The sequence below is a fragment of the Nesoenas mayeri genome (assembly GCF_963082525.1).
Source record: "Nesoenas mayeri genome assembly, chromosome: 24".
Lineage (NCBI taxonomy): Eukaryota > Metazoa > Chordata > Aves > Columbiformes > Columbidae > Nesoenas > Nesoenas mayeri.
In genome coordinates, this window is record NC_137546.1 from 2,172,319 (window position 1) to 2,186,552 (window position 14,234).

The 14,234-nt window shown below is 48.3% G+C and overlaps 1 protein-coding gene across 4 annotated transcripts in view; it reads left to right on the forward strand.

Annotated features, from left to right (window-relative positions):
• Positions 1-14,234, forward strand: part of C1QTNF12 (C1q and TNF related 12) — a 55,227-nt gene that overhangs the window by 25,090 nt on the left and 15,903 nt on the right. For 2 of the 4 annotated variants that reach the window (XR_013923287.1, XR_013923288.1), the window contains exon 14: positions 8,914-8,987. The exons of 1 other annotated variant lie outside the window; for it this stretch is intronic. Coding sequence is in view for 1 of the 3 variants with exons in the window: in XM_080358955.1 (XP_080215081.1) it covers positions 8,914-8,929 (16 nt within the window). In the remaining 2 variants the exon portion in view is untranslated. Of the gene's footprint in view, positions 1-8,913; positions 8,995-14,234 lie in introns of those variants that run through there. One more of the 4 variants, XM_080358955.1, reaches the window with a different exon arrangement.

Consider the following 14,234-nt stretch of genomic DNA (forward strand, 5'->3'; position numbering starts at 1 on the left):
TCAGGGCAGATGGAGGTGAGGAAACCGCGGCTCTTCTTACAGGAACAAGTTGCGTTCTTACCCTTATCTATGAGTCCTTCACAGAAACTTTTGCCACGGAACCACCTTCAAAAAGTTTAAAATGTGCTTGCGGTTGTAACTTTGTCCTGGTACTACACAGGAGCTCAAGAACAAGTTCCCCGGATGGATCAGTTAATATACTAAAGCTTTGCTGTCTTTACCCTGCCCTTGCTTACTCATCTCCCTCCCAGCCCTCACTCAACCTTTGGAACAATCCACATTGAGCTTTTGGCTGCGGATACAGTTCAGATTCAGACAAAACTGATGCAAATCAGTGCGATTTTGGGGAGGTTAACACTCTGTGCTGATCTCTCTCACATGAGAGTTCGCTATCCTGGGTTTTGAGATCTCTCACATTCATTTTTCCTACCTGACTGCTTCTTGCTCCTGAGATACTGACCCTGAATTTGATGCTCCTCTGTATTCACACAATTTATAGCCCCGAGAAAATGGAGGAGCTCAGGAGGACTGAAGTTCAGTACGAAGACATTGTTTATAGCAAAATAAACCCCGCGTGCTTGAGCTGGCGGTTAAGTGGCCAAGTGTGTTAATCCTGCTATTGACTCTTTGGGCTGAATATTCTCAATACTGAGGCTGCGTTGCTGTGGTTGCTGCTCGTCCCTGTTGCACAGGCTGCAATGGAAATACCCCAAACCACCCTAGGATGAGCATCGACTGCTCATTTCCTGCTGAAAACGCCAGCGATTCACCCCAGAGCACGGACACTTGTTCTGGTTCAGGGCTTCACTCCAGAATTGTCTTTCAGGTGCGTTTTCTGCAGGGAATTCTGTTTAATGCCCTTGGATGGGCTGTTTCAGGGGCTGACCTTTGCCTCTAGGATTTAGTGTTTATATGTGTTCTGTGCTAAGCTGTTCTGATTGAGCGGCTCTGGTGTCGACACCCTTCAGATTTTTGAGAAATACTTGACATACTCCGCTTAAAAACCAAGAGAGAAACCAGCGCCACACACAGAACAGCATTTTGTGTTGCCATAAAACCTCCCTACAGGTTTAGATTTGAAAGATGGGGTCGTCAATCTCATTTTTGAGGCTCTCGCTTGTTTGGCAGATCAACTTTGTACTTGGGCTCGTTACCGCAGCTCGTTGTTTTGGCAACAGAAGTGTTGTGCTCGCTGTTTGTTTGGCCTCAACATTGTTTGCCTGTTTTTCCCTGATTTCAGCGTTGGTGTCTTTCCCTGCCAGCTGTTTGCTCCCCTCCAGCTCTGGAAAGGAGACTCAGCTGCCGTGATTTCTTGTGCAAGTGGCCCTGGTTGACGGTCTGGGGACATAAACAGCACCCAGAGCTCTCTTGGGAAGGAGAAAATTGGACAATTCTTGCGTATGGAACCTCCTGATGAAAACTAAATGGGAATTACCCTGCGAGCGGGGGGAGCATCTTCTCTGACGCCTTTCTGGGTGCCCCACTTTACGTTGCTCCCCGTGCGTTGCCAGAGCTGTGGAAATGTGACCTCAGGAGATGATATTTCCAGTTTCAACCACAGGCAGGAGCTACTGGGAATATCATCCCTTTGAAGGGTCCAGTGTGCACTATTTTCTGTGCTTTGGATAAATCCACCCGGGCTAAAGTGGTACAATTTGAGGGCCACACAGCAGCTCTGTTTCCTCCAGCTGAGGATGCCCAGGTAGATCAGGACACTCAGTGTCACTTGGTTCCTGGTTCCTCACCTTGTCATCACCTTTCACTGCAGACACTGGAATTTCAGACCTGCCTACTCAATCTCATCCTCACTCTCTTGTGTTGTCCCGATTAATGACGGGCTATTCTAAAAACGCTGAGGGGTGTGCAGAGCTCCCCGTTTCCTCCCATCGCAGCCCTGCCAAGTGATGGGAGAGGACTTTATATTCCACTTCAGTCTGCGAGAGCTTTTGAGTGCCCGAGGCAAGAAGGGGGTTAATATTCTTCACTGCGTTAAAAGTAACTTGTTTTTTTTTAATCAATTAACTACTTATCTTTCACGGTCAGAAGAAGAAACTGAAGTATGTGCGACATCCACATAAAAATTCCGTTTTGTAATAACAAAATGTATCGGGTTACTATCCGGAGGGTGTTCCCCTTGCAATAACACACGCGGATCAGTCAGCGGGTGCCTCCGCGTCCCCGAGCATCTTGTCACTCGCAGTGATGATCTTGCGGGGCTGTCATGTGTGTTTTAATGGGTTCTTTGCACTGTGAGTGACATGGGCTGTGCGGAGTGATCTCCCTGGATCCCCGTACCAGGAGAAATGTCCCTATTTTGATAAAAGATCCCTGTTGCGAAGCCCTTGGCAGCAGCTGGGGAGATGGGCAGGGGAGCAAACTACAGCCAGCCCGACTCCCGCGGGGCTGGTATTTGTGGAATTGGTCTGGACTTAGAGATTTACGCTTCGCTTTAAAGAAAAATGCCAGGGAAAGAGGGAGAGAATGTCAGACAGCGGCGCTAGACATCTCAGTGCTGGATCTCCAGCCGCTGCCCCTTGCCTCGCTCAATGGGTTACATTCTTCTTGCTTTCCCCCCTGTTCTGAACAAATAGGAGCTGGAGCCTTGGGGTATATTAGAGAGCGATAGGGATCTGCGCTGTAATGCCATTCGGGGCTGTACCTGAGGAAGCCATTAGTTTAAAACTCGCAAGGAGCACGATCTGATAAGGGGGAGGTGGGAGGTGGATGGGGGGAGAGGAAGAGTGTTTGCGGCTGTGCCAGGTAGCGCTGCCCTTCGTGGCCACGGGACCGGCTGAACAAGAGGGAAGGGAACGGAAAACTGTCTGTGCTATGGTATTAGGGTGTGTGAGAGAACGGGACGGTCAGATACAGGTGTTTGGATGGATGGATGCTGGTCCTCCACCCGCGCTTCACCTTCCTCACCATCGCTGATGTTAAAGCTGCCTAAATGTCCGTTTTTTAATGTCAGCTTTCATCGCTTGGAGTAAAACAATAGGAAGGGTTAAGCGTTACTGGTTTAAGGCCTGATGTGAAAACAAGGTGCCATCCAGAGCCAACCCATTGTCAAATAGGACCCTGGATGCTCCCAGACGAGGCGTCTCCATCCCCAGGGCTGCAGTGGCTCTGCTCTCGCTGTGCCAGGACATCCAGCCCCGCACCGGGAGCTGGGCTGCGGGTCGCGTTTCCAGCCCTGAGGGCTTGGAACCAGCGCCGTGTTCATCTCCAGGAGGGTCAGTTCCAAACGAGCTCTGTCTCCACTGGACCGCTGAGACCAGTGTCCTCCTTCCAGCTGGCCCGGTGAACCCCAGGCATTGCTCTTGCTCTCGTGCCCAGTGGAATCACACAGGCATTTGGGGTCATCAGGAATGTGCTGTTTTGACTCTGAAAACTCAGCAGGAGGATTTGCTAAAGACACAGTGCGCTTGTATCAGGACCAAAAGAAAAACCAAGGAGGTGTGGGGGGAATGGAAAAAATGAGTGTTTCCTACTGCAGCCAGGTTCCTGCTTCTCGTGTCCTTGTGCTGCTGGCAGGGGACTGCAGCCACAATTAATGACCCTAACGAAGCAGCCGTGCGTGGCACGGAGCCTGTGCTTGCTTATGTTGAGTCTCCCTTGCATTGTGTCTCCAACAGGAGTTATAATGGGCTCTATATGCTGATAAAGTCACTGGTTCTCCTTTGGCTTAAGTGGCAAAAAGGAGCCATAGTGTTTTGTCCACCCTTGTTGTGTCCTGTCCCCCTATTGTGTTTTGTCCCTCAGTGGAAGTCACTGACCTTGGCCTTGACCTCAGCATCTGCTTTTGGTCACTCATGGGAACACAGTGGTTTTGCTCTGTTTGGGGCTTTTCTATGGCCTCGGTAGGGTGATGCTAAAATGGCTTTTTTGGGGTGTTTGGCTTTGCTCTGTGCTGTGTGGGCTCCGCTTTGGCCCAGGGGTTGGTCGCTGCCCCCCCTGCTTCCCTGCACAGTCTCATCCCATTAACAGGCGTGGGAGGTGGGATGCCCGGGGTCAGCTCTGTTTGTTTGGTGATTTCAGGCGGACCATTAAACTTTCTAGATGGCTGCTCGTTGTTGTTTTGTTTGGTTTTGTGATCCTTTCTGGCGGGGAAAGGGAAGGACAGCGCCAGGCTGGCTTGTGGGACCTTCCAAAGGGTGTGATTTTCCAAAGCGTGTGATTTCTCAATGGGAATCGGGGCGGCGGGAGATGCAATGAGAGAGCGAGGGGGGAATGAAGCGAGGAAATTAAATGCCATTATTCAACCAGCTCTCAGCCCAGGGAATTACTGCACCTTCCTTGATCTTTGAACTCGCTAGCGTGAATTTTGGTGAAGTCTGTGCGCGTTGACGGTCCTTCTCCCACACCGATACAGACAAAAAGGCTTGAAACAAGATATCGTCCCTCCCCTGGAAGGTCACGCGATGGATACTGATGTCTTGGGTTGCAATAAAGAGTTTGAGATCAGCTTATTCTACTGGAGCAGGACTCAAGGGAATGAAAGGCCAAATAGCCTCTGTAAATCTCCTTTGGAGGGATGCTGGAGGCTGCTGGGTATTTGGATGGATGGATAAGGACACGGGAGTGATGGAGGCGACAGGGAACGTGCCTCTCGCTGCTCCTGTCCCCATTATTGGTGACCAGGATGCTCAGAGGAAACAGACATAAAGCGATTAGTGATCCCTCCTGATGAGGCTTTGCCAGAGGATTCAGAACAAGGTTCCCAATCTGATCCTGTACTTCCAAGCCTGATTTCACTCTCAGCTGTTATTTATTTCTCTGTTTTTCCCCTGGGGGTTCTCTGCTGCTTTCCTGCAAACACACCCCTCCTAGAAAGAAACAGCCTCCAGCTCTCCATGGGCTGTTTGTCTTGGATTATCTCATAGGGCAAGCAGCGTGTTACGATTAGATAGGAATATAAAGAAACGTGTGGAGAGAGGAGTGTAGGGGCAGATGATAACGAAACACATGGAAATCTTATCTTGGAGAAATAACCCTGCAGGAGGCAGTTCCCACCTCTTGGTTTACAAATATAGCGAGAGAGGAGAGAAAACACCCTCATTAGCAACCAAACAGTGAAACATTCCCGCCCAGAAAAGCAAATTACAAGAGAAACTGTGAAAGTAAAACAACCCCAAGTGACATTTACACCCAACTGGGAAGAGATCAGGAAATCTTCTGAATCTACTCCCTGCTCTATTTTCGTTGCCAGTGGAAGCTGCTTAACACAAACCCGTACCAGAGCTGGAACAGCAGCCAGCGAAAGGGGAGCTGCTTACCCACTGACACGGCTGCAAATTTATATTCCATTATTTAGCTGGCACAAAAAGCCCCTTTTCCTGCAACTAATGAGCTGCCTGGCGCTCCTCGGGGCTTCAATTACGCACCTGTACAAGTATTTGCCAAATCAGCACCTCATGGAGGAGAATCAATGAAGGATACATAAAACATGGTCCTTTAAATAATCATTTCAGGGGTGTTTTCTGTTGCCTTGCTCGTAAAGCCAAAGCCTTTATACTCTAACAAGTGTTACCTTCATTTTAGCCGAGCCTTATGGCCTGAGAGTATTTGCTTTGGGTAGAAACTGCAGATGCTGAGGGGGAATTTCTGAAACAAATAAATTTGTGTAATTCTGGCTGCTTTTGGCTTTCAGGGGCTCCAATAAAAACAGAAGGTGATTTCTTAAGCACCTTTTTAAAAGCTTGAACTACTCTCCAAGAGTGTACCAGGTTGATATATCGATGCTATGGGGTGTCTGAAGCTGTTAAGTAAAACCTGCTCTTCATTCAGGGGAAATGTAAGAAGCTACAAACATATTTATTGTTGAAATAACTCCTGTTCTGACCGAGTTACAGTAAGATGGTGCCTTCATGAAACAAGTGAGCAAGTGAACAACTTGCATTATAATATACATCAATAATATTGCATGTTATTTTGTATTATTGTGTCGGTATGACGTTATATGAAAACAACCTAACGCTGGGTTATTAATTTACACTTTATATTGGGAATGGAGCTGGTGCGGCACCAAGCTGTTAGTATAGGAAAATAATGGATTTTCGGATGCTTGAGGCCCATACTTATCTAAGAATGTGAAGCTGAATGATGAAGACATAACTTGACCTATAACCCAGCCTATAACTCGACCTATAACCCAGCCTATAACATGACCTATAACCCAGCCTATAACATGACCTATAACCCAGCCTATAACTCGACCTATAACCACTGTGCTTTGCCAGGTCCCCTTGGACGGGGTAGCAGAACAGGCTTTGTAAAGGTACGAGCAATAACTCAGAGTATCAAGTCAGGGAGATTAAAGACCAGAAGGTGCAGGTGACCCAGCTCTGTGAGAAGCCAACAGAGCCAATTTGGTCATAATAAACCTGCAGGTATTGATGCTGCTCCATTCCTGGGGCTGTGGATGTTCCCATCTGAGGATACAGCATTTGGTGCAGGAGGGATCACACGGACTGCGTGTCAGGAGGAGGAACGAGAATAAAAACAGTCTCTTTTCCAAACCAACATCGTCAAGGGAAAAAAAAGCAAATCGCACCGTCTGCAGAGAAGCCCTTGAGGACAAAGATGGGAACAGGGTTGGGCAATGCAACAAATAGACCGTTTTTCATCACGATCTCATAATTACTGTCTTGTTCCCAGTCTGCTCTTGTGATAGACTCTGCAATACCCACTGGGGACTCTCTTAGGACACGGCGCTGTGAGCCAGAACCTCATTTTAGCATTATACCAGGGAAACTATGCGAGGCAAACTGGAGCCGCGGAGTCAAGTTTGGATCCAAAGGTTTTTTTGTTTTTTGGCTCCAGAAGCCCAGAGCAGGAATGTAAATTGGCTTTGCAGAAGTATGTCAATTTTGGTGCCAAAGGGGTTTTTTTTTGTATTTCTCTGTTTTCCGTTTGATATCATCTCTGTCTGGCACCTCCGCAGCAGGTGCTTCCCGGGATGACCCGAGGCGCGGAGGAACAGCACAAACACCGGCTGAGCCCAGCTCGGGAGTTCTTGCACAACAGGATGTATTGCTGCCTTCTCATAGTCCTCAGGACCATCTCCCAGCGCTCTGTCCCCGCCACAAATGGATTTTGCAGGAAGGTTGGCTGCTCCTGCCTCCTATACCCCTTCCCAAACCAAGCGGCTGCATCGCAGCCAGTGCCCCCGAGGGATCAATCTCTATTGCTCGCTATGAGTCACTCTTGCAAACTCTGTGTTCTGAGCCTTGCTGATCGACCTGCTGCAGTAAGAAAGTGCTCAGAGGAGTCTGAGATATAGATATGCCCGTTTTTGGGAGAAGCTTGCTCCTCTCTTTGGGGTACCTGACCAAAATCACTGGGGATGTGCCATGGTGGTGCACAACAGAACCTTGTGGGGGATCTGGCAGGGGATTGAATGAGGTGTTGGTGTCTCAGGGTGTGTGATTGGGGTCTCCTGTAGCTGCGGGATCAATGATTTCATTGGCGATCGTGGGCGTTTGGAGGGGGAAAAGTTCCTGCCTGAAGCTCAGCTGTTGTGTTGGCTGAACATTCGCTGTGCGGGTTTGTACCGCGGTCTCTGCTGGTTCTCCATTGCGAGGGGGATTCAGATGCTCATTTGAGCAGTAAGCAGAAACCAGGGGAACCTGGTCAGAGTTCTCCAGGCTTTGGGTTCTCTGTCATATTTGTCTGGATGCAGAAAAAGGAATGAGAGCAGTCTGGAACATCAACCACAGCCAAAGGTGGGCCAGGGAGACCTAAGTGCTTTTGTGCATTTGTAGTAGGATGAAACTTTACGTATTGTTGTGTTCATCCAGCTGTGATGGCAGATTTGACACTCTAAGTTGGGAAGGTCTGGAAGGGACTTGGTTCAGCTAAAGCCAACTTGGTTTTGTGGGTGTTTTTCTGATCTGGAAGTGTTTGAATCCACTAGGGCTTAAAATAAGCTGAGATCAAATCACTGAGTGCCCCAATGCTCCCCGGAACTTTCAAGGCGAACGAGGAGTTTCAATCAGGTTCCCAACCAAGGGAGCGTGTTCCTACCCTGCCTTCAATTGTTATTGTTTGAGAGAGCAGATGACATTGTTTTCATGATGGGACAAGGATCCTCCCTTTCTCACCCATTTCCAGGGCCACGTTTGGTACCAAACTCTCAAGGAAAGATTACAAAATAAGTAAATGAATAAAAATCCTGGAAGATATGATTGAACAGCAGCCTTCTGGTAATTTACAAGGCAGATCACTAACCTGGTTCCATCCTCTCTGAGCTAATGCGGCCTGACAGGCGATTGTTTCAGCTAATTCAAGGTGACAGTCACTGCAGCCTCTGATGTGAAAGGCTGATGTGTTGTCCTCTAACGTACCTTTGCGAATAAAGCAGTAAGAAGGTGGTTTAAACAAGAGAGCAGAACATATCTTGTGCAAGGCGTCTTCTTCCATCCTCAGCACTTCACTTTCTGCTTTCCATCCCCAAATCCCAGAGCATCTCACCTTTGTAACCGCTCTGGCCAATTCTTGCTCCGCTTAACAGTTCCCAGTGAGCAACAGAACTGGTTCCAGTTTCATTTCTAGCCACATTCAGCTCCGTTTTGTGCTGTTACCTACCTAAATCCTGCAAGAACAGCCCAACTATTGAATTTAACGTGGGAGATGTGGTGTTTTCCCAACTGAAGTCAAGCCAACCAGGGTGAAAGAACCATCCTCAATTGGGGATTTGGAGCGATGGGCCAGTGTGGCAAGGGAAATCCGAATTTCCCTCTGTGGGTGTCTGAACTCAAGGGAAATCAGGATTACCCATCTCCTGCTTACAGGTAAAATGTAAATGTAAAATGCCTTGGAATCGTAACGTGAGATGTGATGGAAAGGAATGGTGATATAACATTGAAAGAATGTTTCTGTTAGCTAGAAGCAATTTTGCCGTGCTTTGTTTTGCAGACACAGCCGCGAGTGAAACCTTTTAATGTGACGCGAAGGAGTGTGGAGAATTAGTCATTTATATTAAAAAAAACAGGCAGGATGTAGCTCTGCAGAAAGGTGTGAGGACGGCGTGGATAGAACTGCTGGGTTACAAGCGGACAGGTAGGTGGATTGTTGCACTGTAATAACGTTTGGCTGGAGGAATTTTAAGGGCAAAGAGTGTCACGTTTATCGCCAACATGCACATAATAACTACATGGAGTTTGGTGCTGAAAGAAGCGGCAGCGCCTCGCTTAATGTCTTAATTACCCCGTGCGAGATAAAAATGCATTTAGCCATGCAAAGCAGGAGGCTGTTTAGAGAGGAGACGGAGATCAAGGAGTTCAGAGAGCGGAGACACAGCCGCACATGGAGACAGAGGGGCCGCGTTTAACCGCAGTGATTCCCGAGGGGCAGGGAGAGAATAGGCGGGGGGGAAGAAGAGACTATTTGTTGCTTTCACTCTGTACCTTTCTCCTGGGCTCCCACAGCGGTTCGTGTCCCTGGCTTCCCCTCCCTCGCAGCCAGACAAATTGGAGCTCATTAAGCATCCTCCCCCGGTGTCCCGGGCGCCAGGGCTGGCAGGGCCGCGGTGGCTGAGGAGCGATGCTGACAGGGGATCTGCGTGACGCTGAGTGACAGCGCTGGGCCGCGCCACGGGAGGCACCACAGCTGCTTTTCTTTGCACAAGAGATAGTCTTGGGTGTTTTTGCAAACGATGTGCTTGGTAAATTAAAGGAACCCGGAGCAGAAGCGCTGTGCTCCTGTTCTTGTGCTGGGAAGACAGAAAATCCCCTTGAGCCCGCACAGGGGCAGAGAGTTTGGCATGAAGAGTCTCTGTGACACCATCTCTGTGCTGGGGTGTCCACTGTTATTCCTCATGGCTAAAACATGAATGCAGGATGGAAGTGTCAAGGAGAAGCCTCAGAGATGCTGCTCCAGGCATCCTGGGCTTATTGTAGAATAGTTTGGGTTGAAGGGACCTTCCCAGCTCCCCAGTGCCCCCCCTGCCATGAGCAGGGACATCTGCACCAGCTCAGGTTGCTCAGAGCCCCGTCCAGCCTGGCCTGGGATGTCTCCAGGGATGGTTCAGCCACCACCTCTCTGGCCAACCTGGGCCAGGCTCTCACCACCCTCAGGGGCAACAATTCCTTCCTCATCTGGCCTGAATCTCCCTCCTTTAGTTCAAAACCATCACCCCTTGTCCTATCGCAACCAGCCCTGCTCAAAAGTGTCTTCTCTTTGGCATTGCTGGAGGACAAAGTTGTAGCTCTGTGAGTGTAATAACAGGCTTATTCCAGTGAGGCTGAGGCTAATAATTAGCCTGTTGATTCTGGGGGCTGTGCCGTGGCCTGACCGTTTGCTTTCCTGTGATGAGTGACCAGTTGATTATGATCAGTGCTGACAGCCACCGCTAAGCTAACAACCCACGGGGATGTTTGGTTTAGCCGTTGTTGTGCAGTAGGCAACGTCCACTGCCCCTGCCATTTATTTTGCCTTTTTTTTTCTGTAATTGCTAGGTAATTCTCACAGAAAAAGGGCCTGGGCTATTTTCCTGGCAGACCAAAACTATCTTTTTCATCATAGAAACTGAGCCTGAGCAGCAACACGATTTGCTTTGCTATGAAACCATATGGACTGTGGAGAAGAGTGTCAGGGGGGACTGTAGTTGCTCGTACGGGTTGTTCTGACCCTGCTGTTGAATCAAACAACACAAATATGCATCTATGAGATATTGGAAAATTAGGTTTGTGGTCTAATACGCGTGAGGCATCACAGCCAGCAGAAAAAAATGCATTTCAGTCATTGATATTAAAGCTTCTGTGGAGCATCTATGTAAGGTCCTGCTTGTATTTAGCAGCTAAGCAGATTCTGATTCAGAAAGGGAGTTTTCTGCCCCGGTGAGCGGGGTGCTGTGGGGTTGGGTTTCCTCTGCATGAGGAGCAGCTGATTCGATAACCCTGCGATGCGCTTTGATAGTGCAGCGGTGCAGAGAAATGATGGAACGAGCCTTGCAGCAGAAACCGGCTGAACTGACCGTAAGAACATACATTATTTTTGGATGGTGGTCCACAATTAGGAGTTCCCAAATTACTCCAAAAACTGTGCATTGGACATTTGTCAGATTTTTATGACAAGTTTGGGGAATAAAGGAACAGAGCAGCACGTGGCGGCTGTCACAAGTGGAGGAATAGGCACTGTTCTCTTTGTTAGGTGGTGTTTTCCTCCACATCTGTTGGTTTTCTCACTTTGATCTTCAGATCAAAGAGCAGAAGGGGGTAAAATGTAGGGGGGACAGGCAAGAGCAGGGGGAGAACTGATCACAGAATGTTAGACTTCCCAACAAATATCCCAGGAAGAGTAGAAAGAGAAAGGAAAAATGAAAAGCAAAAATAGAAGCAGAGGGGAAAGAGTGAAAATGACACACGAGTCCCCCATGGAAACTGAGGCAAGATCTCAGCTGGGAAGTGATCTGGTGAAGAATCATAGAACAGTTTGGGTTGAAGGGACCCAACCCATGCCATGAGCAGGGACATCTTCACCCAGACCATGCACCAACGTCTTTCTGGATGAGAGACACGTTTTTCTTTCTGACGTGGGCTCTGAACACATTCGTCCCTCCACGTCCTTGTCCTGGTGCTTTCAGACGTATCTGAGACTGTGCATAAAAATGCACATAGCTCTTGGGAACATAAAGATTCTATTCTTTCCACCTTCATCCTGAAGGAGCAGCTTTCACCTCACGATCTGTAGAATGAAAGCAAAGCGTGTGAGCTGGGTAGCTGTGAAACGCAGGGGTTTTAGAAATACTGTTCGTTTTTCCATTGTATCTACTAAAGACGGTGCCTTTCCAGCCCTGACTGTGGGCACAGAGCCAGGACATATCATGAATTAAAATAATAAAAACAACTTTCACTGGGAGAGTTTGTTCTCTTCGAGTTCTGCAAATCCCTCCCTCTCTTCTCTTGTAAATAGCTTTAATACACCGCAGGCGCCAGATCACTTGACCTAGGTTAGCCTGTGAACCGGGATGCTTTCTGCTCGGCTGCGTAGGCAGGAGCCGGGGTTTTTCACTCCCATTCTCTGCCTGTCAATCCAGGTAATAGTCAAAGGGCCTTATCTGAAATGCATTAGACTTTCAGCGAATCGTCTGGGCTCTGGGCCCTGGGTGCTGAAGGCACTCGTGCGTGTGATGTGCACAAGAGGCGAGACGGTAGCTTTTAACACCCCCTTGCCTCATCTCTGTTCTTGGCTCGGGTTCAGCGAGTCTCCACCGTCTGCCAGCAAAAAAACATATATCCCTTTGGGTTGAAATCCGTAGGCAGCGGTAACTGATCGGCTGCGAGATGCTGCTTTGAGGGCACTGAACACTCAGCACCCACTTTTGAGGCTATTTTACCTAATATAGGAGAATTATTTTGGAGACATAGGAAAAGAAAACAAACATGGGGAAAGGAGACAGTATGTGACCTGAGCAGTTTGAAGCATCGATGCTGGGAAAAGTCTGAGAGGGAGGATTTTGAGCGGGGCTTGAGGGTTTGCAGGAGTCTTATCTAGAACTGCAGAGGGGTTATAAGGCTTCATTCAAAATGGTTAAAGCCAGGAATCAGACCACGTGTTTTGACCTGTTGCATAAAGCAGAGCTTTCCCTTATAGCCACGGCCAGCCTGCAGCTCGAGGTTTAACTGGAGTGCGTATCCAGAGAATCCGCTTTCTCTTGAACTGATACCTTCCAGGGGTTTTACCCTCTCCCCTTGTTCCTTGTTCCAAAAACCTTCTAGCTGACGGATATGGACAGTAAATACTGAAGCGCTTTCCCCCAGCAGATGTCAGAGTGTGATAGTTGTATCTTTTTTGCTAATTGATGTGATCCCTCTTGCGCACAGCTAGGAGGGGAACGCTTTCCAGTGGTCCCAATAGCTGCAAGACAGAAAGAAACCTTAAAGGCATGGGTGAGAGCACAGCTCTTGCTCAGACTGCAAATCTTCCAAGGGATTAGGGTTTTACTTCAAATAAAGGAATGTAAATGTGTCTGGCTCCATAGTGGCTGGAAATTTCTCGCTGGAGCCAACGTTGGGCCATACTTGGCGGTGCCGAGACGTTTGTTTGCCCACCCTGGTTGGACTACGGCTCTCGGGCTGGAAAATGTTAAACTGGGCTGTGCGTGCTCGCGGTGCCATAAAGCAGATTTGGGGAGGGAGGGGGGAAGCTTAGGAGGAGGAACTGGATGTAGGTGATTAGTCTGCAGTGCATGCGGAGGATGGGAAGGCGAGGGAGAAGCCGGGTTCGTTTAGTCTGACTGCAAGGCTGGGAGTCTGCGCTCGTCTGTTTTCCACTCTGTGATGCGCTATGGGAGATAAAAATGATCATTCCAGTTCTTGACAAAGGGAAACCTAAATTTCTCATATAACCCTGCCCAGCAGGCAGCAAGAAATGGGGTAGAATGGCAAGCAGGAGCTATTTATTCAGGAATAAATCAAGAAAACCTTACTCTAAGCAGTGTCTCCCTTTCCCTTTTTGCAAGAGCGCTAGGATCAAGTTCTTATTTAGCCTCTTTCCAGCAGAACTCTTCTTTCCCTAGCTCATGGTGAACACCAAAGCATCTTCCCCTCCCGACCCTCGCTGTCCTTTCCAAAGAAACCCGTTCAGCCTGGGGCTTTGACAGGCTCAGCGCTTTAGCCCTCAATGGCAGTTTGTATTTACGTAAGTGGAACACTAATATTTACTTAAGATTATACCATATTTTTCATGACTGAAGGGAAGATTATGCTGCATGCTTTTTATATTTAAGAGGTGGGGAAGAGGGACTAGGACCACGGCTCGACTGAAGGACCAGGGGCTGTTCTGCTTTGCATTAAGTATGAAAATTAGAGCAGGAGGGTGATGGGGACCAGAAACAAAGTGGTGTGAGAGCAGTGGAAATGCATGCTAACCCCATTGCTTGGGAAATACAACATGAAGAGGGGAAACCTCTGGTTAGTTTAGACTCCCCAGTTTGGTATAGGGACCTAGTCTAGTTTCGCGAGACAGTCACAGAGATCCTGGATCTTGTTGGCTGCTCTATAGATCAGGAATCACCTGCAATAACTTATTTTGTGCCAAATATTGTCAGTAAAAACCAGTTTGGGTGACAGGTGTGGACATGGGGATCAAATGCACCTGTATATTCACTGACACCCCAAAACTGGAAAGTGCTGATTTATACCAAATGAGTATCTGATGACATACAGGGGAATACCAATAATTATGTTAATTAACAGTATCTCAGCATTTATCACAGTATCACAGTATGTTTGGGA